General features: G+C 57.1%; 1 protein-coding gene across 1 annotated transcript in view; it reads left to right on the top strand.

Annotated features, from left to right (window-relative positions):
- PLXNC1 (plexin C1) overlaps positions 1–26,584 on the top strand; it is a 78,865-nt gene that overhangs the window by 32,660 nt on the left and 19,621 nt on the right. Inside the window, exons 9-21 of the mRNA XM_064154899.1 lie at positions 36–89; positions 5,671–5,810; positions 7,069–7,248; positions 9,342–9,429; positions 10,429–10,635; positions 10,752–10,943; positions 13,487–13,586; positions 14,566–14,667; positions 15,712–15,815; positions 19,148–19,189; positions 19,593–19,717; positions 20,764–20,962; positions 23,243–23,389. Of these exons, the coding sequence (XP_064010969.1) occupies positions 36–89; positions 5,671–5,810; positions 7,069–7,248; positions 9,342–9,429; positions 10,429–10,635; positions 10,752–10,943; positions 13,487–13,586; positions 14,566–14,667; positions 15,712–15,815; positions 19,148–19,189; positions 19,593–19,717; positions 20,764–20,962; positions 23,243–23,389 (1,680 nt within the window). The remainder of the gene's footprint in view (positions 1–35; positions 90–5,670; positions 5,811–7,068; positions 7,249–9,341; positions 9,430–10,428; positions 10,636–10,751; positions 10,944–13,486; positions 13,587–14,565; positions 14,668–15,711; positions 15,816–19,147; positions 19,190–19,592; positions 19,718–20,763; positions 20,963–23,242; positions 23,390–26,584) is intronic.

Raw genomic sequence — 26,584 nt, 5'->3', positions numbered from 1 at the left:
GTCCTTAAATGCTGCTGCTTGGTTTTCTTTTCCAGGATAGCTGTGAGGCAGCTGCTTCCAAGGGGCTCGCTGCAGTGCAGAGAGCAGAGGTGAGCAGCTGGGCATGGAACGGTTTGGGTTGGAAGGGACCTCAGGGATCAGCCAATTCCAAGCCCCTGCCATAGGCAGGGACACCTCCCACTAGAACAGGTTGCTCAAGGCCTCATCCAGCCTGGCCTTGAACACCTTATAGGGAGGTTGTGGAGCACAGAAGCACCCAATGTGATCTTCAATCAAAGATCTTTGCTCCACAACCTCCCTGGGCAGCCTGTGCCAGTGTCTCACCCTTACTGCAAACAACTTCTTCCTCACATCCACTTTCAATCTCCCCTCTGCCACTTCAAACCCATTCCTCCTCCTCCTCATCCTCTCATTCCCAGACCTTGTCAATAGTCTCTCCCCAGCCCTCCTGCAGCCCCCTTCAGATCCTGCAAGGCCACTCCAAGGTCCCCTGGGAGCCTTCTCCTCTCCAGCCTGCAGAGCCCAAACTCTCTCAGCCTGTGCTCAGAGCAGAGCTGCTGCAGCCCTCTCAGCATCTTGGTGGCCTCCTCTGGACTGGCTCTAACAGTTCCAAGTCCTGCTTGTGCTGGGGGCTCCATAACTGCCCCCAGGAATGGAGGTGGGGTGTGAGGAGAGCAGAGCCAAGGGGCAGAATCCCCTCCCTTGCCCTGTGCCCACATCAGCAGTGCTGAGCTGCTGTGGCTGGGGGGGAGGGAGTTAGTGGAAGCAGAGTGATTTAAAATGAGCTTAGTGAAAGCAGATTTAGTTAAAACAGATTCATTTAACACAGGTTTCTTTAAATGGATTGAAAAGAGATTAGTTTTAAACCAGGTTTAAGAGAGGTTTCTTTTAACCAGGCTTGTTTGAGAGGGGTTTCTTTTAACCAGGCTTGTTTGAGAATCCAGTCTTGCCCTGAAAGGTTGGACAAGATGACCCTTGAGATCCCTCCCAGGTATTCTCTGGATCTCTGGCATGCAGGAGGAGCAGAGATGTGGCTGCAGCAGGGCAGTGCAGGCCTTGCACTGACATCATTTTCACTCAGTGCTTGGCTGCTGCCAGCAGAGGTTTCTGCACTGAGACACTGAGCACTGCAACAGACCTGTGCCTGCCTCCAAACACAGGGCTTACAGCCTGGCTTTGAAGGCCAAGTTCCCTGTGGGCTGTATTTAAGACACTCCACAGGAGTCAGCATGGCAATGGCTGGGATGTGTAAGCTGCCAGCCCCAAGGGGGACATCTCAGGCTTCATCTCTTACCTGGGTTTAAATGCATGCTTGAGTCCTGCTGCCACAGACAGCTCTGTGCAGGCAGGTTGCAGAGTGTCAAAGCTTCTTCCTCATCTTGTGTTGCCAGACAGAAGCATGGAGCTAACTGCCAGGGGTGGAAAAGACCCTTTTATGGGACAGGGCTGGGTGATAGCTGGGACTGGATGATCTTGGAGGTGTCTTCCCACCTGGATGATTCTGTAACCTTTGAGATCACCCAGTTCAACGTGGAGCTCCCAACCCCTCTACTGCTCAGCTGCTACCACTAAACCATGACCCCTAGGAGTGGTGATTCCAGCACCTCCCTGGGCAGCCTCAGACCCCTCGCTGGGAAGAAATTCTTCCTCATCTCCAACTTGAGCCTCCCCTGGCACAACTTGAGGCCATTTCCCCTTGTCCTGTCACTTGTTGCATGTGAGAAGAGCCCAATCCTCAGCTCATTTGAGCCAGTCCAGCTTTTCCTCCAGCTGCAGAGGGCAATGAGGTCTCCCCTCAGGCTCCTCTTCTGAAGGCTGACCACTCCCAGGTGCCTCAGCTGCTCCTCGTAAGGCTTGTGAGCAGCCAGGCTGGTTGCTCCACACCCTCCTGCTCTCACTGCCGAAATACAAGGAGCTGGGGGCCTTTATCCCAGCTTCTCCTGAAACACAGCTGCCAGGGGAGCAGAATGGAGGGGAGGATGTGACACCCAGATGCTTGCATGGTTTTTGCATGATAGAGGGTGTCTGGAGGGGCTGAAATCCCTGGGTCATGCTGGAAGCCATCACTGGGGGCTGGAAAGCTGGAGCTGCTCTCGGTCCTCCTCGCTCAGGCTGCATCTCTGGCAAGGGTCAAGTGTTGCTGCTGCCAAAGTCCCTTCTGAGTCTGGTGGTGGAGCTCACTGTTGAGGTTATCTGGAGTGCATAGGTTTGCTTGAGGGGCCAGCCCTTCAACCAGGAGGTTATCCCTTCACCCCCGGTGGTGCCCAGAGGGCTTCCCCTTCTGCTCAGGCTGAGCAGCCTTGTCGGCAGTGGTTGCTGTGATGTGCAGGTGTTAGGGGAGGAATGAGTGGGGAAGAGAAATGTGAGTGATGAGTAAGGACAGGGAGCTTTGCTGCCTACACCTTTTGGGTTCTGCTTTTCTGTGAGTGATGGCCTGGTTGGTATAAATAGCTGCTGGCTTCTTGCCTCTGAAGGTTTCGTTGAAACCAGCAGAGCTTTTAACTGTAAAGACAAGAATTACCTCTTGACTTCAGCTCTTCAGGCTGAGGTTTCTTGAAGGAAAATCAGCAGCCCCCTTCTGGGTTTCAGAGGGCTGAGTGGGATTGTGATGCTTGTGCTCCCGAGCCTGGGTCTGCAGAGGAAGCACTGCAGCCCCTGGAAGAGCAGAGAAAATTGTTCCTTGCTCTGCCTCCAAGTGCATTACTTTGCCCTTGCTGGAGGGCTGGGATTGCCTGGGTGATGGCTTTCTTCCCCCTGCCTTATCGGGGAGAGGCAGCGGTGGGCAAGGCAGCCGAAGCGCTGGAGGCACTCCGGAGGCAGATGTTTGTTTAGGAGTGATTGATCCGTGCAGAGGGCTTGAAATTGCATTTGAAATCCTGCTCCCTGGCTGCCAGGCCTTTAAAGAGGCTGTGCTGGAGAGCAGAGGGAGAGGATTTGTGTTTGCCCACACCCCCAGCTGAGCTTTGAGGTGAATGTACATCTTCACCCCAGTCCTCCTCCTGCCTCCAGCTGCTGCTTTCCATGCCTGCACTTTCCCCTTTCCCACGCCGGAGCAGCAGCTGGAGTGGCTGCAGGAGGCACTTGGCTGGCAGTGGCCCCTGCCTTCCAGCAGGTCATCCTTCAGCTGGGCCAGGCCCCCAGGACAGGTCTTTGCCTGGCCTCAGGGCCCTCTGCCAGTGCCATGTCAGGAGCTGTGTTGGAGTGAGAAGGGAGCTCCCTGGGGTGGCACAGGCTGCTAAAGCTGGGCTGCTGCTGGCTACCTTGCTGGGACCTGCAGCCATGCTCAGCACCCCTCTGAGGATGTGCCTGGCACTCTTTGCACAGCCTGGGGGAAGCTGAGGCTGTCCGGGGGGGGCATGGCTCAGAGAGTGGAGCTCTAATGGAGCTGACAAGGCTGTGCTGATGTACACCACCTGAGGAGCTGGCACAAGCTTGCTCTGTGTCTCTGTGCCTTTGCACAGCTTTCCTCACATGCCTCCCCAGCGGTGACCTCTGCAGCGATGCCTCTGCCTCTCCCCTGCCTCCCTCCCTGCCCCTGCTGCTGGGCACCTCTGCCCCTGCCATGCAGCACTGGAGGGGCAGCGGCGCCGGTGCCGGGCAGGGGAGGGCTGCACACCCCAAGGAGGAGCTTTGGTCCCTCCTGCCTTCAGTGAGCGAAGTCCTGGTTTCTGGTGCTGCTGAAGGAAGTGTCATGGGCTGTGGTGGTCGAGGTGGGAAGCAGGCTCCTGGGTGGCCCAGCCCTGCTTGCCTCGGTGCTGCCAGGGACTGCACTGGTGCCCCGAGGGCGAGGCAGGGCATGGGGAGGGGGCTGGGGCAGGCATGCTGGCAGGGAGGCCCAGACTTCCAGACAGAGCCGTTCTGCCCACCCTTCCTTCTTGCTGGAAGAAAAGGCACCAGGGAAGCTAGGCTGAGACACGCTGCGGTGTGTGGTGCCTGGCACAGAGGCCAGCTGGAGCCTCCTGCTGCAGCCCTGGCCTGGCATTTCTCTCGGCAGAGCTCACAGCCCCGCAGGGGCTCCCTGGGGCTGCTGCTGTTGTGTGGTTCCTGTGCTTCAGGGCTCCCTTCTGCTCGCCAGAGTGAGCCCTTGGCAGGCTGCTGCCCCTTCGGCTGGCATTCGGCTTCCAGGTGTGTGCGAGGCTGTTTGGGAGTGGGCACAGGCATGGGGCAGGGGTGGAGGGCAGCCCTGGTGCTTGGCTGGCTTGAAAGCCCTCAGACTTCTGCTTCAGCTCTCCTAAGTGAGGCTTAAGCCCATCCCCAGAGCGGGACGGGAGCAGATTCTCTCCCCCGGGCTGCTTGTCCTGGCTTTCCTTTGCCCTGCTTCATCACCCGCACCAGAGGTCATCTTGGAGCTCCCTTTGCATGCCCTCTGGCCCCAGCCCTTGCCCTCTGCTGCCCTTTCCCGCGGCAGAATCTGCAGCTTCCCGTCAGCTGTGACAGGTCTCTCGTTTGCTGCCGAGCTGTGGTGCTCAGCCAGCCGTGCCCGAGTGCGGGGACAGCCTGCTGGGCACCGCCCGAGCGGGCAGCTGCTGTGCTCGCAGAGCAGGCAGTGCCCCCTGCCCCTCGGGCTGCCAGCCCCGGAGCCTGCTGCTGCCCGGGGGCACGGGGAGATCAGTGGGGAGGAAAGCCCTGTGGGAAGAGTCTTCCTGGAGGTTTGGCACCAGCACCCAGCTCAGGGGCAGGAGGGCTGAAGTGTGCCCAGTGGATGCACCCCCAGAAGAAACCAGTTTGGTGGCAGCCCTCGGAAGGCTCCCTTTAAGCTGGGATTTGGGGCAGACCAAAAGCCAGCTAGAAATGGTTTGCCTGAGCAGGCCCCAAACAGTTTCTGCTTTCACTTGTGTAATTGTCTGGTTCCTCAAACACGTTCAGTGTGTGGTCTGCGAGACAGGCAGAGAGGAAGCTGTCTGTGTGGTTGTGAAACTGGGCGAGCAGAGAAGCTGATTAAACATGAGATGCTGTCAGATGCATCAAGTAAATACACCGAGGGGGAGGGGGGAAGCAGAAATTCCTCCTGGCTCAGTCCTGTGAGCAAGCTAAAAGAATGAAGAGATCTCCTGAGAAGAGGACACTGTCGAGCTGCCAGGCTCTGCCAGCAGCACAGCACAGCAGGGCAGGCTCTGAGCTGCTGGAGAATGGATTGGTGGACTTCTGTAGCAGCAAAATGGGCTCCCAAAGGCAGCCAAAGCCACAAGGCTTTCTAGTAAAGCTAATCCTGGGGCTCCCCCCCAGCCTTTCATTCTAGGCTCTGACCCTGCTCCCCTTTCCAGGCCGGAGGAGATGCCTTTGTTCCTGTGAGCCCCAGCAGCGTGGGGTTGGGCTGGTGGTGTTGCTTGGTTCCTCAAGGGTCAGAGCAAGCAGCAGCCTTTCAGGCTGGCTTTTTGTGATCCCTCCCTTCCCAGAAGGTTGTGATTCCTTGGGGGTGACTCTGTGGTGAGATGAATGGCAGTGTAAAATCCGGAGTACCAACAGTTGGCTGACAGAAGAACTGCTCCTTGGCAGAGCTTCCCAGGACCAAGCTCCTCCGAGCTTTCTGCCGAGTGAGAAGTTGCCTCCCCACGTCCTGTCCCCTGCTTCCCGCCTGCTGCTTGGGTTTGCAGTTGCTGTTGTCACTGCTCAGCCTTTTCTCTTTCTGACCAGGTTTATTCTTTTGGGTTGCTTTCTGTTCCCTCCCAGCACATCAGCATTCGTTCCATCGAGCCCCTGTGGATTTCTACCTTGGGCAAAAGTGAGATAACAGTGAAAGGAGAGAACTTTACTCGGGCGTCGGGCATAAAGCTGGTCCTGGCTGGCATCACTGGCTGCAAAACAGACATGTGAGTGCAGCTCCTGCTTTGCTTGCATGCTGAAAATCCTGCCCAGGTGGCCTGGGCACTGCAGTTGTGTGAACAGCTGGCATGGACAGCTCTCCTCAGCAGAGCAGGGGAGGCTGCTCTGTTCTCAGGGAATCATAGAATCAGCCAGGCTGGAAGAGAGCTCCAAGCTCACCCAGCCCTGCCCAGTCACCCAGACCATGGCATTGAGTGTCCCATCCAGGCTTGGCTTCAACACCTCCAGTCATGGGGTCTCCACCACCTCCCTGGGCAGCCCATTCCAATCCCTCTGGTGCAGAGTATTTCCCACATGCCCTAGGATTCTGCTGGTGAAAGCACAAACCCCATGCCAGGGAAGGGAATCTCTCAGGCAGTGGCTTGTACTTTTCCCTGTTGATGATTGCAGAGTGCAACCCCTGCATAATTGGGCTACTTTATTCTGAAACAGTAATTTTCAGGTGCAGCTGCAGTGGCTGCCTGTGATTTCCAAGCCCATTTTGCATCGTTGGCACTCAGGCAGTGCTGTTCAGTTTTTACTTCAGCCACAAACACCACAGAAAACAAATGGAGGAAGGAGGGAAAGAGGAGAAAGAGAGAAAGGAAGGGAGTAGAAGGGATGAAGAGGGGAGAAAAGAGGAGAGGAGAGAGAGAAGAGAGAAGGAATGAGAGAAGGATGGAAAGAGAAGGAGAGACAAAGAGGAGGGGAGAGAGAGAGGCAGAGACAAAGAGGATGAAGTACAAGGGAGGAAAGAGGAGGGAGAGAGAAGTAGAGAGAGGAGGGAGTACAAGGGAGAAAAGGGGGAGGAAGAGGAGACAATGACAGAGGACATAGGAGCAAAGGAGGGAGAGAGAAGTAGAGAGAAAGAGGAAGGAGGAAAGAAGGGGAAAAGAAAGACAAATAAGAGAGAAGGAAACTGGAGATTCTCATTCTTGCCTCGCCCCTGGCCCATGCTGGTAGCAGAGCAGTGGTAGAGAGGGAAGAGCAGAATCACACATTGCATGCCAGAGCCTCCTCCCAAGGCCATAAGATGTCTGTCTCCTGTGATTATGGTGACACGTAGCAGCTTCACTCAAGAGCTGCCCTACTTTGTCCTTTCAACTCCCTGCTCTGTCTTTCCACCCCCATCTGGCAGCTCCAAGTGAGATGCATTTGTCTTTGCTGCTCAGCCTTTGCTGGAGGGTGCAGGCTTTGTGTAGTAGCACCAAGGAGGGGCGCAGTGGCAGCTCCTTTCCTTCCCTGGCTCTTCTCTTCCTGCCCCAGCATCAAAGTGAGGACTGTGCTGAACGACACCCAGATGACCTTCGCTCTGCCGCCCACTCGCAAAGAGGCCAAAAGCATCTGCATCCAGGCTGCCGGCAAGAAGTGTTCCCCACCCATGACCCTGCACTATGTCTCCTTGCCATCCTGCCTTGCCATCACACCAAACACCTCCTGGGTCAGGTAAATTTGCCTTTCTGTGCTTCTTAGGGAGGTATTCCCATGGAGTCCCGGGGAGCCTGCGTGAGCCTCCTTCCTGGGCAGGCTGCAGCTTGGCTGGCTGCTGCAGCACACTGCCGCCGCTGGGCTGGCTCCACATTCGGCACACAGGCAGGGCCGTGAGAGGTGCAGGGTGGGTTCTCTGCTCTGCAAGCATTCTGTAAACAGCCTCTCAGATGGCATCCTGCTAGAAGGGCCCCTCCGAGGTGACCTTGTCCAACCCTCCTGCAGGTGGCAGGGACACCTCCACCTGGAGCAGGCTGCCCAGGGACAAGCAATGCCTTCAGGGATGGAGGCTCAACCACCTCCCTGGGCAGCCTGTGCCAGTCTCTGCCCACCCTCACTGTGCAGAATTCCCTCCTGATGTCCAAGCTAACTGCCCTGCTCCAGTTCCAAACCATTGCCCTCAGCCTATCACTCCAAGCCCTTCTAAACAGCCCTTCTCCAACTCATGCCTGCTCACCTCAGATCTCCTTAGAAGTCAAAAATAGTCTCATCATATTAAAGCTAAAGCAGAATGTGGGCAGCACACAGAAATGCCAGCTCCAGTTCCCTTTGGTGCTGCTCTCCTCTTCAGCTCAGCATGGTGTGAAGCAGCAGCAGCGGCTTGGCAGTAGCCACTGCAGCAGCAGTGCTGTGCACATGCTTCAGGCCTGACTTCCCTAAAGCCAGAGAAAGCCTTCTTGAGCCTCTGCTGCCTTCCACACGGTGGTTTCAGTACAGTCAGGCACAGCTTTACACCTCTGCCTGCACAGGCTTTGCTCACTGCCACCTTCTTCACCTGATCTCTTGGCAGTGAGCACTGGCACGTGTGGAGCTGAGGTAATGAGTGGAGCTGCCAGCTGCAGCAGCTGAGCTGCTGGGATGCTTGTCCTCATCTCCAGGGGAGAGGCAGTTCAGGCAGCTGGAAATGAATAATACCTTAAACCACTCAGACTGTGTGCAGCAGCAACTGGGAGGCAGAGCCTCCAGACACAAACACCCCTACGTGTGCCGAGGCAGATGGTCGGGACACTGCTGGGAACGACCCCTGCCAGGTGCCTGGCACTGCCAGCTCCTGAAGAAGGCAGGAGTGAAGCACAGGCAAGGCTGCTCTTGGGCAGTGAATCGTAGAATGAGGCAGATTGGAAGACAGCTCCAAGCTCACCCAGCCCAACCTAGCACCCAGCTTTGTCCAGTTAACCAGACCATGCACTAAGTGCCCCAGCCAGGCTTGGCTTCAACACCTCCAGCCATGGGCACTCCACCACGTCCCTGGGCAGCCCATTCCAATGCCAATCACTCTCTCTGACAACAACTTCCTAACATCCAGCCTGAACCTGCCCTGGCACAGCTTGAGCCTCTGTCCCCTTCTTCTGTTGCTGTCTGCCTGACAGCAGAGCCCAACCCCACCTGGCTACAGCCTCCCTGCAGGCAGCTGCAGGCAGCAATGAGCTCTGCCCTGAGCCTCCTCTGCTGCAGGCTGCACCCCCCCAGCTCCCTCAGCCTCTCCTCACAGGGCTGTGCTCCAGGCCCCTCCCCAGCCTTGCTGCCCTTCTCCAAACACCTTCCAGCACCTCAGCATCTCTCTGCAATGGAGGAGCCCAGAACTGGACCCAGCACTGCAGGGGTGGCCTGAGCAGTGCTGAGCACAGGGGCACAAGAACCTCCCTGCTCCTGCTGCCCACACTGCTCCTGAGCCAGCCCAGGATGCCATTGGCTCACCTGGGCACACGGAAATGCCACCTTGCTCTTTCTTCAAGCCAGAGCAGTGAATCACAGTCTAGTTCTGGGCTGCATGAGTAGCAGAGAAGCTGGAGGGTGCCTGCAGGAGCATGGCTGCGTGCTGGGAAGCCTCTGTGGTGCCAAAGTGTTTCGTGTTGCCTCGTTGGGAAGTGCAGCTCAGCTGCAGCCATCCTCTGCTGCAGCTGCCCCTCAGTGCATTGGCTGCTACCACAGCAGAGTGCACAGGAGTGGTTTCTTCAGGCCGAAGCCTGAACGCAGCAGTTGCGAGGGGGGACACAGGCACTAATCCCCTCCCTCCCCTGCCTCCCCTCCCCCGTTGCCGTTCTCTGCAGCGGCGGCCGCAGGATCACGACGATCGGCAGGAACTTCAACGTGGTGGACAGTGTGATCATTTCCGACGAGCAGAGAGCTAACCTCACTGTAAGTCTCAGGCTCACAGCACCCAGCAGAGGTCTCCCTGGGGGGTTAGGTTTGGCTCCCAGGCTTTCAGGAGAACCCCAGTGTTTTGGCAGCACCCTCGGGCACAGGTCAGTCACCTCGCTGCAGTCAGCGTGCCCGCTGCTGGCATGGCCCTTGCATGTTCTCGGTACCAGCTCGGGATTGCCTGGCAGCTGCTGCCCTGCAAAGTGCCCTGAGCCTTTCCTCTCTGCTCTGGACACTTGTTCCAGGTCTGTCCTTTCTAAGTCTCCCCAGCCTCCACGCGTGGGTCTGTTGGAGGAGGAGGAGGGGTATTCCTCTCTGGTTCTGTGTTGAGAACCCACCCAGATGGTGCCACTGCAGCAGCAAGGGGTGCAGGCTGAGCTGGTGTAGAGCCAAACGCCTTGCTCTGGGGCTGTGCGGAGGCAGGCACCCTTAGCTCCTGAGCCTGCAGCACACGCCGAAAGCAGCAGCACCCTGTGGGGCGGACGCGGGGGCTGAGCTGGTGCTGCCCCTCTGACGCTCGTTGAGGGGGGCCGCAGCGGTCGCTGTGCTGCCCGGCAGCAGGCAGCAGCTGCCCTGGCGCTGTGCGGTCAGCCCTCGGCAGCAGGCAGCAGCTGCCCTGGCGCTGTGCGGTCAGCCCTCGGCAGCAGGCAGCAGCTGCCCTGGCGCTGTGCGGTCAGCCCTCGGCAGCAGGCAGCAGCTGCCCTGGCGCTGTGCGGTCAGCCCTCGGCAGCAGGCAGCAGCTGCCCTGGCGCTGTGCGGTCAGCCCTCGGCAGCAGGCAGCAGCTGCCCTGGCGCTGTGCGGTCAGCCCTCGGCAGCAGGCAGCGCTCGCTCGGTGCGCTCCGGGGCAGGCGCAGCTCCGCGCAGCCCCCGTGGCAGCGGAGCCGCAGCAGCTGCCTTTGTCGGGTCAGGGAGGCACCGAGCTGGCCTCTGGGCGCCTCTGTTTCTGGCTGTGCTCGTTCCGGAGGGTTTCATGGCGTTGCAATTGCCGTTGCTAGGTTTCCAGGTGCCCTGGCGATGAGTCTGAGTATCGTTATTTAACGCCGAGCCTGAGCCACGCCACGGAGGGCAAAGTTGTTGATCTGATGTTAAGAGTGGAGACTACCTTCATACCGTGTGTCAAGCTGCACTACCACCCTGACCCAGTCTTCATTAACTACCAGCTGCACACTGAGCTGGACCCTGACCTGGAACTGAAGATCTACGTGAGTGGGGAGGGAAGGAGCTCTGACTGCTCCTTCAGAACTCCTCTGGGGGATTATTTTGTTCCTTACTGCATTTAGAGACTCTTTGTTGTCTTTTTTTTTTCCCCTCTCTCTAGAAAGAAAATGACAACCTGAACATTTCTAAAAGTGAGGTAGAGGTTTACCTGTCCTACCTGAGTGGTGCCCAGACCAAAAGGATCTGGTTCAGTGTCCAGAACATAACCAAGAAGCCAGACCGCAGCACTATCCTCTGCAAGTTCAAAAGGGAAGGGACAGACAAGATTGACTTCTCCACAGTCAAAGTCTTTGTGAGTGGAGTTCCCTTCTGTTGCCATTCAGCAGCGCTGGGATGTAGTCAGACATGCTCTTATCACCAGGGTCCTTGACAGAGGCATCTGCTGCTCCTGTGGTGCTTGTGCCACAGGTAGCTTGTGTCTGAGCCTGCCTGCCTCGGGTCCCACTCACAGTGCTGAGCTGCTTTAGGGTCACAGAACCCTGGAATGGCTCAGGCCGGCAGGGAGCTCAGAGCTCAGCCCCTCCAACCTCCTGACATGCCCAGGGACACCTCTCTGCTTGCTCAGGGCCTCATCCAGCCTGGCCTGCAACACCCCCAGCAAGGAGGCAGCCACAGCCTCCCTGGGCAGCCTGGGCCAGGCTCTCACCACCCTCACACTCAACAGCTTCTGCCTCAGCTCCACTCTCAGCCTGCTCTGCCTCAGCTCCAAACCATTGCCCCTTGGCCTGCCTCACACCCCCTCAGCACAGCTCCCTCTGCAGCCTTCCTGCAGGATGCCTTCAGCTCTTGGCAGCAGCTCTGAGGTGCCCTGGAGCCTTCTCCTCTGCAGGCTGCACCCCCCCAGCTCCCTCAGCCTGTGCTCACAGCAGAGCTGCTCCAGCCCTGGCAGCATCTTTGTGGCCTCCTCTGGGCTCTCTCCAGAAGCTCTGTGTCCTTCTTACGATGTCTAACTTATTTTGTCCATGATTCATAAGCAAGATCATTTAAAGATGAGGAAAGAAGTGGGGCCATGGTTGGGCATGACAAGTGGAGAAGGGCAGGTGTGATGGGCAGGAGGTGGTGAATGTGTTTAGGCACTAATACATTTCAGCTTTGGAAAAGCCAGTGGGGTCCTAGGAGTGCACAGAGTGAGAGTCCCTTGTGCAGGAGCTGTGAGAAGACACAAACAAGCAGGGGGAAGTCAACACTGGATGGGAGAAACAGCCCTGCCCTGGCTTCTGCTCTTTGTAGCCTCAGATCCACAAAGGCTGTGTCCCCCCAGCCCTCAAGGGTCTCTTTGCTGCTGGGTGTGTGGCTGCAGTGTGAGCACCCACAGGTCCCAGCTGCCCTGCTCATCCCTGTGACCAGTGCCTGTAATCACATCTCTGCCTTCCCTGCTGCAGCCCAAAATAACCCCAGCCCAGCTCTCCTTATCAATTAACTCAGTCTCATTTCTATCCCTGGCCTTCGGTGGTGTTCTTTGCCTCTCTCAAAGCACATTCCCACTCCTAGTCTGTTTATAGGCTTAGCTACCCTTTATTTATGGGTTCCCATGGTCCTCCTGGAGATCTTCTTGTGTGAGATGTCTCCTGCCGTAATTATCAGTGGTGAATGCAGCTGGCAGGCTTCAGCACTTCCATGTGCTCCTGCCTTTGACAAGCCCAGTGCCTGCTGAGGGCTGCTGGGTGTGCAGTGCTGTGTTTGTTCTTGAGCAGACCTTCAGCAGCATCCTGCAGCCTGCAGAAGGAGGTTGAAGCTCCTGCAAATAAATGGGGAAGAGGGCTGCAGGCCAGGCAGCTGCCAAGCATGGACTTCCCTCCTGAGCAGCTCCAGTCCTGCCCTGCTCTTCTACTCATCAGAGTAACACACTGAGTGCAAGGGAAAGTTCTGAACTGCCTGCATGTACCTTCCCCACCCCCTCTGGAGCAGCCAGCACCAGCTCAGAGGTGCAGGAGCCACCTGGCTAGGTCCTGCCACTCCAAAATGCCAGAGCAGTCAGCACCAGCTCAGAGGTGCAGGAGCCACCTGGCCAGCTGCAGGCCAGGTCCTGCCCTTCACCTGAGGGCTCTCTGCAGCGAGAACAGTGACAACATTCGGTGCTTGTTGAGGTCTCCCACATGTTCTCCTCTCCCAGCTGTGCTGCCCTGCCTAAGTGCTGGGTTTGTGCTGCTGCAGTGCTGCTGTCGCGGCAGCAGCCTGGAGGAGCAGAGCCCTTTGTGAGCACGCAGCTCTGGCTCCTCTCCACTGAATGCCATGCTCAGCACTTGTCTTGGGTTCAAATGCAGGTTCCCAGAGACTCTTATAAATTTAATAGACCCAATGACAATTTATAGAATTTATAGAGTGCCCTCCCCTCTTCCCCCTCCTTTCCCCAAAAGACAGGGAGAGAGATAAAAGGTAGGGACACCCCAATAAATCAATCTCACTCGATTTGGAAGTTAAAAAGGAAAAGTTTAACAATAACTTAGAAAAAGGGATTGGAGGTAGGGGAGTTTACAAAGGATAAGGAAGGGAAAACAGCAAAATACAAACAGGGATGGATACAACCCGAGTAGTGTGATGGTGTCTCTGCCTCGTGGCTGCCACGGGGTGTGCTGGTATGCAGTATCAGTGTGTGTGTGTGTAGAGTGAACGCAGGAAAAGAGAATGAGACAGGAAACTCCTCTGTCTTTTATACCACAGGCAGTGGGGGGAGTGGGCTAACCATCACCTGGAGTGTGGCCCACCCCTGGGGAGGGGCCAAGACCCCTAGGGTCAGGTTCAGGGTCACTCCCCCAGGAGTGTTAACCCTATACAGCACTGCTCTGCCTCCTCCTCTCTCTTAACACAGATGGGTTTTTATTCTCTTTTCTGCAGGTCAAACTAGGAAACTTTGAGCATGAAGTCAAGCCCACATCATCACACATCTATTTGTATGTCCTCATTCTGCTGCCCATCGTAGTGGGTGTCATTATAGGTGAGTACAGCAGCATCTCCTCTGCCCTCTGGCCGTGGCACACAAGCGCACAGAGACACGTTTGGGGCTGTCACAGCACTCTGGTGTTGTCCTTCCATCATAAGAAGGGACACTGAAGCCTGGTGTGGTGGGGAGGCCCTTCTGAGAGTGCAGGAGTTGTGGCTGTGCTGCTGGGGTTGCTGTCATTTAGTCAGGTGAGCCACAGGATTGGCATCCTTGTGTTGCAGTAAAGGGTGAGTGCCAGGAGCTGCAGCCAGGCTCTGCTGGGTGATGCCCAGTGCCAGGCCAAGGGGCAGTGAGTGGGAGCTGAGGCAGAGGAAGTTCCATGGAAACATGAGGAGGAATTTTTCCCTGTGAGGGTGCCAGAGCCTGGCACAGGGTACCCAGGGGGGCTGTGGAGTCTCCCTCTCTGCAGATATTCCAACCCCACCTGGCTGTGTTGCTGTGTGATCTGCTCTGGATGCTCCTGCCCCGGCAGGGGGCTTGGACTGGCTGAGCTTTGGAGGTCCCTTGCAGCTCCTGCCATTCTGTGCACTGCCAGAGCTCCCTGGAGAAGGGATCTTAGAGGTCCCTCCCAACAAGGACAGCTCTGTGAAAGCCCTGGTTAGTGCTGGGGTGTCTTAGGGCATAGCTGCTGTGGATCTGAACTGCCTGCTGCTCTGTGACCCAGTCCTGCAGCATGCTCTGTGGTTGCCCTGCACGCAGCTAGTTAGTGGCTGGAAGTGGTTGCTGGACTGTGTCCCACTGTACAGGTGGTGTGTAGCAGGGTGTGCTGTGCTGTCACATCAGGTTGGACTGGCAGGTGCAAGGCCTGGTTGTGAGGAGTGGGTTTGATTCATTGTGGGGTGGCAGCAGCAGACACAAACCTCTGGGGGAGCGCAGGTTGGGGTTGCTCTTGCTGTTTCTTGATGCAGCAGGTGTGGGGCTGGCCTGTCCTGGCCTTCCTCCACTTAAAATGCTGTTTCTCCTTCCTTTGCAGTGGCATTCATAGTCACCAGGTACAAATCCAAAGAGCTGACTCGTAAGCAGAGCCAGCAACTGGAGCTGCTGGAGTATGAGATTCGGAAGGAGATCCGCGAGGGTAGGTCTGGAGAGCTCTGCAGAGCTTAGCCACTGCAGCCCTCCTGGGCTGAGGCTGCCAGGGGGCTCACATCCCAGAAACCTGCCAGTTCACAGCTGTTAGATTGTTTCCTGTGCCCTGGCAGAGATCCCCTTCAGTGCTGGTGCTGCACTGCAGCAGCAGCTACCTGGGATTGCAGTGATACTGCCTTCAGTCCTCCTGAGCTGCTGGGACTGCAGCTGATGTTGCCTTCCAGGGGGTTGGTGCCTTCCCCCTCCCGGGAGGTCCAGCTAGAAAGGCAGCCCCAGCTTACCTGAAAGCTGCTGCTTAAGGAACATCAGGAGGCCTTGAGCAGTCTGGTGTGGTGGGAGGTGTCCCTGCTCGTGGCAGAGGGCTCTGCATCAGCAAAGCTCTGTCTGGGAGGGCAAGCTGGAGTGCAGTCAGCCCAGGTCCAGCTCACTGAGCAGCTCAGCCCCCACAGGAACGTGTGTGAGCAAGCTGAGCTACTGGAGAGAGCCCAGAGCAGGCCACAAAGATGCTGCCAGGGCTGGAGCAGCTCTGCTGTGAGCACAGGCTGAGGGAGCTGGGGGGGGCAGCCTGCAGAGGAGAAGGCTCCAGGGCACCTCAGAGCTGCTGCCAAGAGCTGAAGGCATCCTGCAGGAAGGCTGCAGAGGGAGCTGTGCTGAGGGGGTGTGAGGCAGGCCAAGGGGCAATGGTTTGGAGCTGAGGCAGAGCAGGCTGAGAGTGGAGCTGAGGCAGAAGCTGCTGAGTGTGAGGGTGGTGAGAGCCTGGCCCAGGCTGCCCAGGGAGGCTGTGGCTGCCTCCTTGCTGGGGGTGTTGCAGGCCAGGCTGATGAGGCCTTGAGCAGCTGAGTGTAGGTGAGAGGTGTCCCTGGGCATGGCAGGAGGCTGGAGGGGCTGAGCTCTGAGCTCCCTGCCAGCCTGAGCCACGCTGTGATTCCATGGCTCTGTGTTTGTGTGGTCTGTTGGGGCAGATACAGTTGTGAAGGAGATTTTCTGTCACCTACATTAACTCTCTGGCTGGGGAGGGGGGCTTCTTTTGCAGGATTTGCTGAGCTGCAGATGGATGAGTTGGATGTGGTGGATAGCTTTGGGACCGTTCCCTTCCTTGACTACAAACACTTTGCTCTTAGAACTTTCTTTCCAGAGGTAAATGCTTAACAACTCTCTCAGCTGCCAGTCCTGCCTGATCCTGAAGACCTAGGAAGCTCAGGATCCAAGCAGTGAAGTGAATACTGTGCAGTAGTTGGGCATTGCTCCCACAGGAGGCTTTTCTGAAGTCAAGAGTATGCACAGAAGGCTGAAGGCTGTGCAGCTCTGGTCTGAGCTAAGCCTACCTGCTGAAGCATCCTGCTTGGATTTTGAAGGGTTGTGTGGGTTTTGCCCAGCCTCGCTGAGCCTCTCAGGCCATTGCAAGTAAGCTGTGGCTTACCCCTTGCTTTCTGTGCCCTCCTGCTGTGACTGGTTGAAGGAGCAGCCAGGCTGGCTGTCATGCCAGCTGCCATCCTGCCCCCTCCTAGTTAGGCTTGTGGGTGAAGAAATGGCTCTGAGGTCCTGCTGGCTTTGCTCTGCAGGCTGCTGACATGGCAGAACCCAAGCTGAGAGGAGAGCAGGGCAGATGGCTAAAGGTCAGTGAAGTGTGTGCAGTTCAGAGGTCCTTCCTGTTTGGAGCAGCCCCTGGCACCCTGTGGAATTACACATGCTCACTCTTTGGGCCCTTTGAGTTCTCACACCGAAGGAAACTGGCAGCATCTCTTCTGATGCCCCTCTGGTGCTCCCAGGCTGACTTGTAGGGGGTCCCTGGGGAGGTTGGAGGAAAGTGGATCAAGGGATCCACACTTCCCCTTCAGTCTGTTGTGTTGCTAGGCTGCTGAGCATTAAAGCAGTGGTTTTTGTTTGTAGGAGTTGCTCTTTTCCCAGTGCTAGTCCCCTGGCAAAACAGTGCCAGTCTGGCTGGGGATGCTTTGCTTTATGCAGAGCACAAAGGAAAGAACAGAAGGCACAAAGGCTGCCACTGCTGCAGTGTGTGAGGTCGGAGAGGGAAGGGCTCCTCCAGCTTGGCCTTGGTGAGTCTCGTGGCACTGCTCATCCTGAAAACGATTCCTGTTAGCTTTTGTCTCAGTTCGAGGTGCTGAGACCACGGAGGTCAGCCCAGCACTCGGAGCTCTGCTGCCACGTGGCAGTCATTTCACTTGTTGTGTGACCAGTTTGCCCTGCTAGTGCCTGCTGTTTGCATTGCAGGGGTGTTCAAACATGCCTTCTGCTGCCAGGCTGCGGGAGCAGGGCAGTGCTCCACTGAGCAAACACTGAAGATGAACAGAAAAGGCAATCAGGGAGCAGATTGCCACTGAGTGTGGGCAGTGTTGACAGGAGGGTTGAGAAGGCAAAGCACCGTGGCGGCGTTACACTCCTGCTGCCTTCTGGTGCATCCTGTGGGCTTTGTCTCACCTCTGCTCAGCTGTGTGAGCATGGACATCAGAGCTCTTCACTGAGCAGCTTCCTGTAGTCAGAGCAGAGAGAGCAGCCCCAGAGGCACTGATCCCACTCGCCTGAGACCTCTCTCTCAGGATGGGCTGAGCAGCTGCAGGAGGACATCACCTCTCTCCACTGCAGAGTGGTGGAGCCCAGCTTCATTCTGAGCTTCCAGCTCCCTGCTGCCTCCGTTTTCCAGATAGCTTTTTGGTTTCTGCTTGCAGCTTGCAGCTGTTACTGAATTCTTCCCTGCTCACAACCTCCTTTTTGGCTTTACTTGTTAAATTTGGATTTGTGGTTTCTGCTTTGCCCCAGCTGCCCACATTGCTTGGTTTAATGCTACCATGCTTGGTCACAGCTCACAAGCACCTTTAAGATGCTTCTGGTTGTTCCAGTGCCTGCAGGTCTGCCTTTCAGTGGTAGGTAGGAATAGGGGTGCTGAGGAGAAATTGGCAGTACCTAGTGGAGGAAAGGTGAGAAGAGGCTGGAAGGGAAGGGAAGGGAGGAGGAGGAGGCCTGAGGAAAATGGCATGGGTGACAAATCAGACGAGGGATTAGCTGTGAGGTGGCAAAGTCTGCTCGCAGCACAGGCAACCCATCACGTCCTGGGCTACAGCAGCCCAAGGGAAGTGCTCCTCTCCCTCTGCTCTCTGACCCCCCACCTGGAACGCTGTGTGCAGTTTGGGGGTCCCCAGCAAAGCAGGTCCATGGCCCTGTTGGAGCAGGCCCAGAGAAGGGCCAGAGAAATGGCTGGAACAGCCTGTGGGGAGAGCCTGAGCGACTTGGGGCTGTCAGGCCTGGAGAAGAGAAGGCTCCAGCAACCTCGTAGTAGCCTGGCAACATAGAGGAGGCTTGGAAGAGACTGAGAGGGGCTTTTTACCAGGGCCTGCAGTGGCAGGACCAGGGCCTGTGGTTCTAAGCTGAAAGAGAGAGGAGTTAGCTTGGACCTCAGGAAGAAATTCTTTATGGTGAGGTTGATGAGACACTGGAGCAGGTCACGCAGGGAGGCTGTGGATGCCCTCTCCTGGAAGCGCTCAGGCTCAGGCTGGGCAGGACTTCAAGCAGCCTGATCCCTAGAGGAGCTGGCGTTGAAGGTCTCTTCCCAGCTAAGCCACTCTGTAGCTGTGTGAGGAGAGCAGGAGCTGCCGGCAGCACAGACACAGCAGTGTGAGCTTGTCGGGGCAGTGCCGCTGAGAGCATGCAGCTGCTTTGGACCCTTTGAGGCAGTGGGAACCAGACAAGAGGCACTGACAGAGTGTTTGGGGGCTGGGGCTGCCCTTTGTCAGGAGAGCTCTGGCTAGGAGGAGATGCTGGTGGCAGCTGTGCCGCTCTGGGGGCTGCAGCATGGACCTCCTGCAGGGATCATTAGCGAGCATTCACGAGGTGCCCTGAGCTGAGTGGGGGCAGAGGAACTCAAGAGTCACTCGGTGACAGAGCCTGGCTGCCAGGGGCTGTCAGTGCCATCCAGGAGGGGTGCAGCAGCCTTTGTAGGTGAGGAGTAGCGACGAGCAGCTGCTCCTGCAGCACTTGGGCTGGCTGCTGTAGCACAGCTCAGCAGCAGCACGGAGCACGGAGCAGCAGCAGCACGGAGGAGCAGCAGCAGCAGGAGCAGCAGCAGCAGGAGCAGCAGCAGCAGGAGCACTGAGGTCCACACCAGGGCGTCTTGGAGAGCTGCATGTGCCGTGAGCCTTGGCTGCACCTTTGCAGGACTCACTGTGTGGCGTTTGTCTCTCATAGCTGCATTAGAGTTCAGCATTCCCACTGCTTTGGTCCAGGTTTCTTGATTCCAGGCACTGGCACAGGTTGCCCGAGGAGGTGTTCAAGGGCAGATTGGATGAAGCCTTGAGCAGCCTGCTCTAGAGGGAGATGTCCCTGCCCACGGCAGGGGGTTGGAACTGGATGCCCTTTGGGGTCCCTTCCAGCCAGCAGCATCCTGTGAGTCACTGAATCTGTGCGTTAGAAGCTTCTGGCAGGGCTGAGGATGCTGAACCTGTCCTGTTCTGTTGCAGTCGGGAGGCTACGCGTCCATCTTCAGCGAGGACATGCCCCAGGTAAGGCCATGTGCTCCCCGGCCCCGCTGGCCTCGGCTCAGCGCTGCCCTGCGGCACAGCAGGTTGCCTTCTCACGCCGTTCCCTTCCCCCGCGGGCGGCTCACGGCTCTGGACACCCACAGCTGCTGTGTGCTGGGACCGCCGGAGCGGACAGCGGCAGGAGCTGCGGCAGGGAAGCTTCCCGAGCGGCGTCGCTGGCGGCAGAGGTCTGCTCTGTGCCAGCCGAGCCAGAAATGCATCTTGGCTGCAAATCCTGAGAGCCAGGAGAGAGTGCAGTGTCCCCTCCGAGGCCGGGACCTGGCCCCACGTGTTGCTTCCCGTTTGGTTTGGTTTGGTTTGTCTGGGCGTGGGGAATGCATCACAGCCGAACTACAGCTTGCTTGTTTCTGTTTAACTCTTGCAGAGCAGAGACCAAACGAGCAAGGATGAGAGCTTCAACATGTTGCATGCTTTGATTTGCAACAAGAACTTTCTTGTTACTCTCATTCACACCCTTGAAAAGCAGAAGAATTTCTCAGTGAAGGACAGGTGCAGTATGATTATGCTTCTCATCGTCAAGGCAGTTAGCAGGGGAGGGGGAAAGAGAACCCAACGAGGATTGTAGCAGGCAAATGTAACTTCTGCTGCTTGCAGAACAAGCTTGCATTACTCCAGAGCATTCTTCCCATCTCCTCCATCTGTGCACACTGAGGCAGAGGAGGAAAACCCCAGCAAAACAACCACCCATTGCCATCAAAGCAGCAGTGAAAGGGAAATCAGAGCCGCGGTGCATGTAAAGAGAGAGGCAGAGGAGCTCCCCCCTAACCTCCAGATGCTGCCTGCAGGTAGAGCAGCAGTTGCACAGTGCAGAAACCTCTTGTCACGGGAGCAGGAGAGCTGCTGCAGAGGGGAAGGGAAGGCTGAGAGCCTTGGGGCTGCACAGTCTGCAGAGGAGGAGGCTGAGAGGGGATATCAGCAGCACCTGTCAGTGTCTGGGGGCTGGGGGTCAGGAAGGAAGGGACCGGGACAGCCTCTGCTCACTTGTGCCCTGTGGCAGCACAAGAGGCAATGGATGGAGACTGCAGCACAGGAAGTTCCACCTCGACATGAGGAAGAACTTCTTGGCTGCGAGGGTCCCAGAGCCCTGGAGCAGGCTGCCTGGAGAGGCTGTGCAGTCTCCTTCTCTGGAGACCTTCAGGAGCCATCTGGATGTGTTCTGTGCAACCTGCGCTGGAGTCTCTGGTCCTGCTCTGGCAGCGGGGGTTGGACCTGAGGCTCTCCAGAGGTCCCTCCCAGCCCCTCTAAACTGCTGTGAGATGGAGAGGCACAGAGCAGTAAGAGCAGGGGAGAGGCACAGAGCAGTAGAGCAGGGGAGAGACACAGAGCAGTAAGAGCAGGGCAGAGGCACAGAGCAGTAAGAGCAGGTGGAGGTGCAGTGGCCCTGGTTTTGTGGAGCCCAGTGGATGGTTTGTGTGCCTGAGGAGGGAAGGCCTGGGGTGCACAGTGCCCTGCAGGGTGTTGCACTGTTGGAGGGCTTTGGGCAGGGCAAGCCCAGGTGTTACAGCTGCCTTTTTTCCCCCCCTTTTTCTGAACAGGTGCTTGTTTGCATCCTTCTTGACTATTGCACTCCAAACTAAGCTGGTTTATCTAACCCAGATTCTGGAAGTGTTGACAAGGGACTTGATGGAACAGTCGAGCAATGTCCAGCCCAAGCTCCTGCTCAGGAGGACTGAGTCTGTGGTGGAAAAGCTGCTGACCAACTGGATGTCTGTCTGCCTCTCTGGCTTCCTGCGGGTACCTGTGCACCTCTCACCACACCACAGCTGCCAGAAAGCCTCTTCTGAACTCATGGCTTTCCCAAACACTTGCTGGAGCATTCACTCTAACCTTTGGCATGATCTGTGGGCACTTCAGGTGCCCTGGCTAGTGCCACCAGAGGGGTGTAGGGAAGGAGCACATCTGTAAGTGAGGCTCATTGGGCTGACATTGGCATCATTTGCCAATTCTCATGGCTACTTGGGATCATTTCCTGACTCTGATGTCCTTTGCCTCGTGGAGAGGAGAAGGCTTCCAGGCGACCTTGGAGTGGCCTTGCAGGATCTGAAGAGGGCTGCAGGAGGGCTGGGGAGGGACTATTGACAAGGTCTGGGAATGAGAGGAGGAGGAGGAGGAATGGGTTTGAAGTGGCAGAGGGGAGAATGGAACTGGATGTGAGGAAGAAGTTGTTTGCAGTGAGGGTGCTGAGACACTGGCACAGGTTGAGGGTGCTGAGACACTGACACAGGTTGCCTAGGGAGGTTGTGGAGACACTGGCACAGATTGAGGGTGGTGAGACACTGGCACAGGTTGAGGGTGCTGAGACACTGACACAGGTTGCCCAGGGAGGTTGTGGAGACACTGGCGCAGATTGAGGGTGGTGAGACACTGGCACAGGTTGCCCATGGAGGTTGTGGAGCACAGAAGCACCCAATGGGATCAAAGATCACATTCTGTGCTTCTGTGCTCCACATCCTCCCTGGAGGTGTTCAGGGCCAGGCTGGATGAGGCCCTGAGCAACCTGTTCTAGTGGGAGGTGTCCCTGCCTATGGCAGGGGGGGTTGGAACCGGCTGAGCTTTGAGGTCCCTTCCAACCACTCCATGGCTCTCCTGGCAGACCTCATTTCACCCCCATGAGCTGCTGTGTGATGGTGCTAAAAGGTTGGCACCCTTGCCAAAGTGCAGCTGCCCCCTTCTATCCAGGCTCTTGGGGATTTAAGGAATGCCAGCTTCTGGAGAGTTGACCTTCTCTCTAGGCGTTTTAACCTCCCAGCAGCACTGCAGATTTCAGGAGCTGGATGACCTCCATCCCTTCATTTTCCTGTTTGTTTATTCTGAGGCCACTTGGTAGCACTTTGTGCTTGGTTTCAGTGCTTGGCTGTGCTTCCTCTCTCCCTCCAGCAGTGTGGTGGTTGTGCATCACTTGGGTTCACTCAGATCAGTGCTTGCAGCAGGAGAGCAGCAGAAGTGTTTGAGGATCAGCAGATCAAGGAGCTGGCAGGCATCAGTTGGCAGCTGGCACCAGTGGTGTGCCCCAGGGATCAGTGCTGGGCACAGGCCTGTTCAGTGTCTTTATTTATGATCTGGAGCAGGGGATTGAGTCCAGCAGCAGTGAGTTTGCAGATGACACCAAGCTAGGAGCAGCTGTGGAGCTCATGGAGGGTAGGAGAGCCCTGCAGAGGGACCTGGCCAGGGTGCATGGGTGGGCAGAGGCCAAGGGGATGAGACTGAACAAGGCCAAGTGCAGAGTTCTGCTCTTTGGCCACAACAACCCCAAGCAGCACTACAGGCTGGGGCCAGAGTGGCTGAGAGCAGCCAGGCAGAGAGGGAGCTGGAGGTGCTGGGAGAGAGGAGCTGCAGAGGAGGCAGCAGTGCCCAGGTGGGCAGCAGAGCCAATGGCATCCTGGGCTGGCTCAGGAGCAGTGTGGGCAGCAGGACAAGGGAGGTTCTTGTGCCCCTGTGCTCAGTACTGCTCAGGCCACCCCTGCAGTGCTGTGTCCAGGTCTGGGCTCCTCAATTGCAGAGAGATGCTGAGGTGCTGGAAGGTGTTTGGAGAAGGGCAGCAAGGCTGGGGAGGGGCCTGGAGCACAGCCCTGTGAGGAGAGGCTGAGGGAGCTGGGGGGGTGCAGCCTGCAGCAGAGGAGGCTCAGGGCAGAGCTCATTGCTGCCTGCAGCTCCCTGCAGGGAGGCTGTAGCCAGGTGGGGTTGGGCTCTGCTGCCAGGCACCCAGCAACAGAACAAGGGGACAAAGCCTCAAGTTGTGCCAGGGGAGGTCCAGGCTGGATGTGAGGAGGAAGTTGTTGTCAGAGAGAGTGATTGGCACTGGAATGGGCTGCCCAGGGAGGTGGTGGAGTTGGCATCCCTGGAGGTGTTGCAGCCAAGGCTGGCTGGGGCACTTAGTGCCATGGTCTGGTTGGTTGGGCAGGGCTGGGCTGGGTGAGCTGGTCAAAAAGCCTCATGTGTTATCCTTTTCCTTTCCTTCTGGTTGCCCATGGGCACAGAGCTAAAGACCTTCCTTCTCTCTGTGTCTTCTTGCAGGAGACAATTGGGGAGCCTTTCTATTTGCTGGTGACAACTCTCAACCAGAGGATAAACAAAGGCCCTGTGGATGCCATCACTTGCAAGGCCCTCTACACCCTCAACGAAGACTGGCTGCTGTGGCAAGTGTCTGAGTTCAAATCTGTGGTATGTTTGCCAGTTTGTGTGCCCTCCAAACACTCAGTCATAGACCCATCAAGGATGGAAAAGCCTTCTGAGGTCATCCAGTCCAAGCTTCAACCCAACCCCACCACGGCCACTAAACCCTGTCCCCAAGTGCCACGGCCACAGATTTTTGGAGCACCTCCAGGGGTGGGCACTCCACCACCTCCCTGGGCAGCCTCTGCCAATCCCTGACCACTCTGGCAGCAAAGAAACTGTTCCTCATCTCCAACCTACCCCTCCCCTGGCACAACTTGAGCCTGTGGACACTATGGACAGGGCTTTGTCTTCTCCTAAGAGGGTAAATGAAGGCTCTTGGGCACTGGGGTGTCAAACTGCTGCCAGTTTGACAACACAGGAGAGGTTCCCTTGCTGGTGTTTGCCCAACAGCCACTGCACAGAGAGCTCTCCTCCTCGCCTCACAGTGTGCCTTAAGCACTCAAGCTTAGGCTTAATGAAGTCTGAGGGTGTTCAAATCCTTTCTCCTCTCAAAGTGCACTACAGAAACCTAAGCATCTGGATCCCACTTCTCCACTGAGTCAGAGGATGGAAGCCAGAGGCTTGCTTCTCCTCTTGTGCTCACTTGTGGCTGATCCTCAGCTGCTGGCTCCATGCTGCTGGCTGCAGGCTAGCCAGGGTGCAGCGTGGTGGAGGTCAGTGAGCTGCTTGGTGAGGACCGAGGTGCCTGGGAGCCCAGCTAAGGTTCTGAGCACCTCTGACACTTGGAGGCAGAACTGAAAGCTGGAATTCCCTCACTGATTGTCATTCTGACCCCCAGATGAGAGGGGCCAGGGAGGATTGTTGCACTTTGGGGCAGGTAAAACTTGGGAGTTGCTGAGCAGCAGGGCAGAAATGCTTCCTCCTGCGCTCCTTCTATGCACACAGGCATCGATGAGCTCCTGTGGGCACCCTGCAGGCAAGAGGAGGGAGGGGAAGTGGTCTGAAGGCCTTGGTGTCAGTGGGGAAGGCTGGCTGGGGGTGAGTGAGGAATTGGGAGAGCAGAGAGCCTTTCTCATACATGCTTTAGACTTTGTGTTCACAGAGAGAGTGATTGGCATTGGAATGGGCTGCCCAGGGAGGTGGTGGAGTGCCCATGGCTGGAGGTGTTGAAGCCAAGCCTGGCTGGGGCCAGCCTCCCCTGGCACAATATCACAGAATGCAGCAGGCTGGCAGAGAGCTCCAAGCTCACCCAGCCCTGGCCAAGCAACAAGGCCATGGCACTAAGTGCCCCCCCTCTTTCTTTGCTGGTTGCCCTTGCAGGCCATTTCCTCTCAGTATTCTAGGGAGAAGAGGCCAACCCCCACCTCACTCCTCAGCTGGGTGGATTTGGCTGAGCAGTGCCTGAGTGTTCCTTTTCAGACTTTCAGAAGAGATGAGAGGGTCCTGCAGGAGAGGAGCAGAGATTCAGCCCAGGGACTCTGGCTCACATTGGGTGCTTCTGTGCTCCACAGCCTCCCTGGAGGTGCTCAGGGCCAGGCTGGATGAGGCCTTGAGCAGCCTGTTCTAGTGTCCCTGCCCATGGCAGGGGGTTGGAACTGGATAATCCTTGAGGTCCCTTCCACCCTGAACCATTCTGTGATTCTCTGTGACAGGTTGGGACCTCTATCACTGGCAGCCTGCCCTAGGCAGTGAGCAGGTGGTGGCTGCAGGAGAGTCCTCTCAACACCTCTGCTGTGAGCACAGGCTGGAGGAGCTGGGCTTGTGCAGCCTGGAAAAGAGAAGCCTCCATGGGGACCTTAGAGCTGCCTGCCAGCCCCTGCAGGGATCCTCCAGGAAGGCTGCAGAGGGACTTCCCTCTTGACTCTTGTCTGCAGAGTAACACAGGACTTCCTTGCTCTCTCCTCCCTGGTCTCAAGTACAGGAGGAGAGGAAATGGCCAGAAGTTGTGCCAGGGGAGGGTTAGTTTGGCCACGAGGAAAGATGTCTTTGCTGCAAGATGTCAGGGATTGGCACAGGCTGCCCAGGGAGGTGCTGGAGTCTCCATCCCTGGAGGTGTCCAGCAAAGGCCATGGTGCCTGGGGCTGTGGTTTGGTGGCCATGGTGGAGCTGGGTTGCTGGTTGGCCTGGGTGACCCTGCAGGGCTTTTCCTACCCAAACCTCTCTCTGTGGCTCCATGCTCAATCTGATCTTTCCTGCTCACTGTGTTTCACAGTCTGGGTGGCAGGAGAGCAGGTTAGAGTGGGCTCCTTGTGCTGCCATCAGAGTGTCCTCTCCTCCTAACTTTCAGCAGTCTCAGGCTTTCCCTCTTCTGATCCTGCCTGCCAAGTGGAGCTGTGCTTGCTTCAGCTGAGCAGAGAGCTGGGTAATGAGGAGGAGTGCTTGAATCATAGAATCAGGGATGTATTGGGTTGGAAGGGACCTTTAAAGGTCATCTGGTCCAACCCCCCCTGCAGTAAGCTGCTGAGGAAATGTGGTGTGCTCACATTTCTTCCCTTGTTTGTCATCTGCCCTGGTTATTAATAGCTCCACCAAAGAGTTCCCTCTTTAGAGAGCACTTTCCAGACCCCTGGAAAGCTGCAGGCCCACCAGCAGTGAGCACTGTCTGCAGTGTTGGCACTCCTGGCACTGCAGCAGGGGGAGGAAAAGGCTTCTCGAAGCTGTTGCTCTCTTCCAGCTGGGCTCCAGGCTGCTGCCCCCCAGACCAGTGCTTGCAGGTGCTTGCCTTGTTCTGCCTAAGCAGCCTGGAACCACTGCTGCAGCCTGTGCTCAGCCTCTGCTGCACAGCACTGGCACTTGGTGGGGCTGATCCTCAGTTCTGGGCTGATCCTCAGTTCTGCTCTGCTCAGACCTCACCTCCAGGGCTGCTGTCCCCAGCAGGAGGACACAGAGCTGCTGGAGAGGGCCCAGAGGAGGCCACAAAGGTGCTGCCAGGGCTGGAGCAGCTCTGCTGTGAGCACAGGCTGAGGGAGCTGGGGGGGTGCAGCCTGCAGAGGAGAAGGCTCCAGGGCACCTCAGAGCTGCTGCCAAGAGCTGAAGGCATCCTGCAGGAAGGCTGCAGAGGGCCCTGTGCTGAGGGGGTCTATCAACAGCCCTCCCTGGAGGGGTACCAAAGGCATGGAGATGTGGTGGTGAGGGACATGGTTTGGTGGTGGCCTGCCAGTGCTGGGCTGATGATCTGAAAGGTCTCTTTAAGCCAAGGTCTTCCCCAGCCAATGCTTCCTTGATTCTTTCTCATCCTCA

Source organism: Pogoniulus pusillus, chromosome 15 (assembly GCF_015220805.1).
Source record: "Pogoniulus pusillus isolate bPogPus1 chromosome 15, bPogPus1.pri, whole genome shotgun sequence".
Classification (NCBI taxonomy): Eukaryota; Metazoa; Chordata; class Aves; order Piciformes; family Lybiidae; genus Pogoniulus; species Pogoniulus pusillus.
Note: the sequence above shows the minus strand (reverse complement) of the source record. Positions and strands in the feature narration are given on the sequence as shown.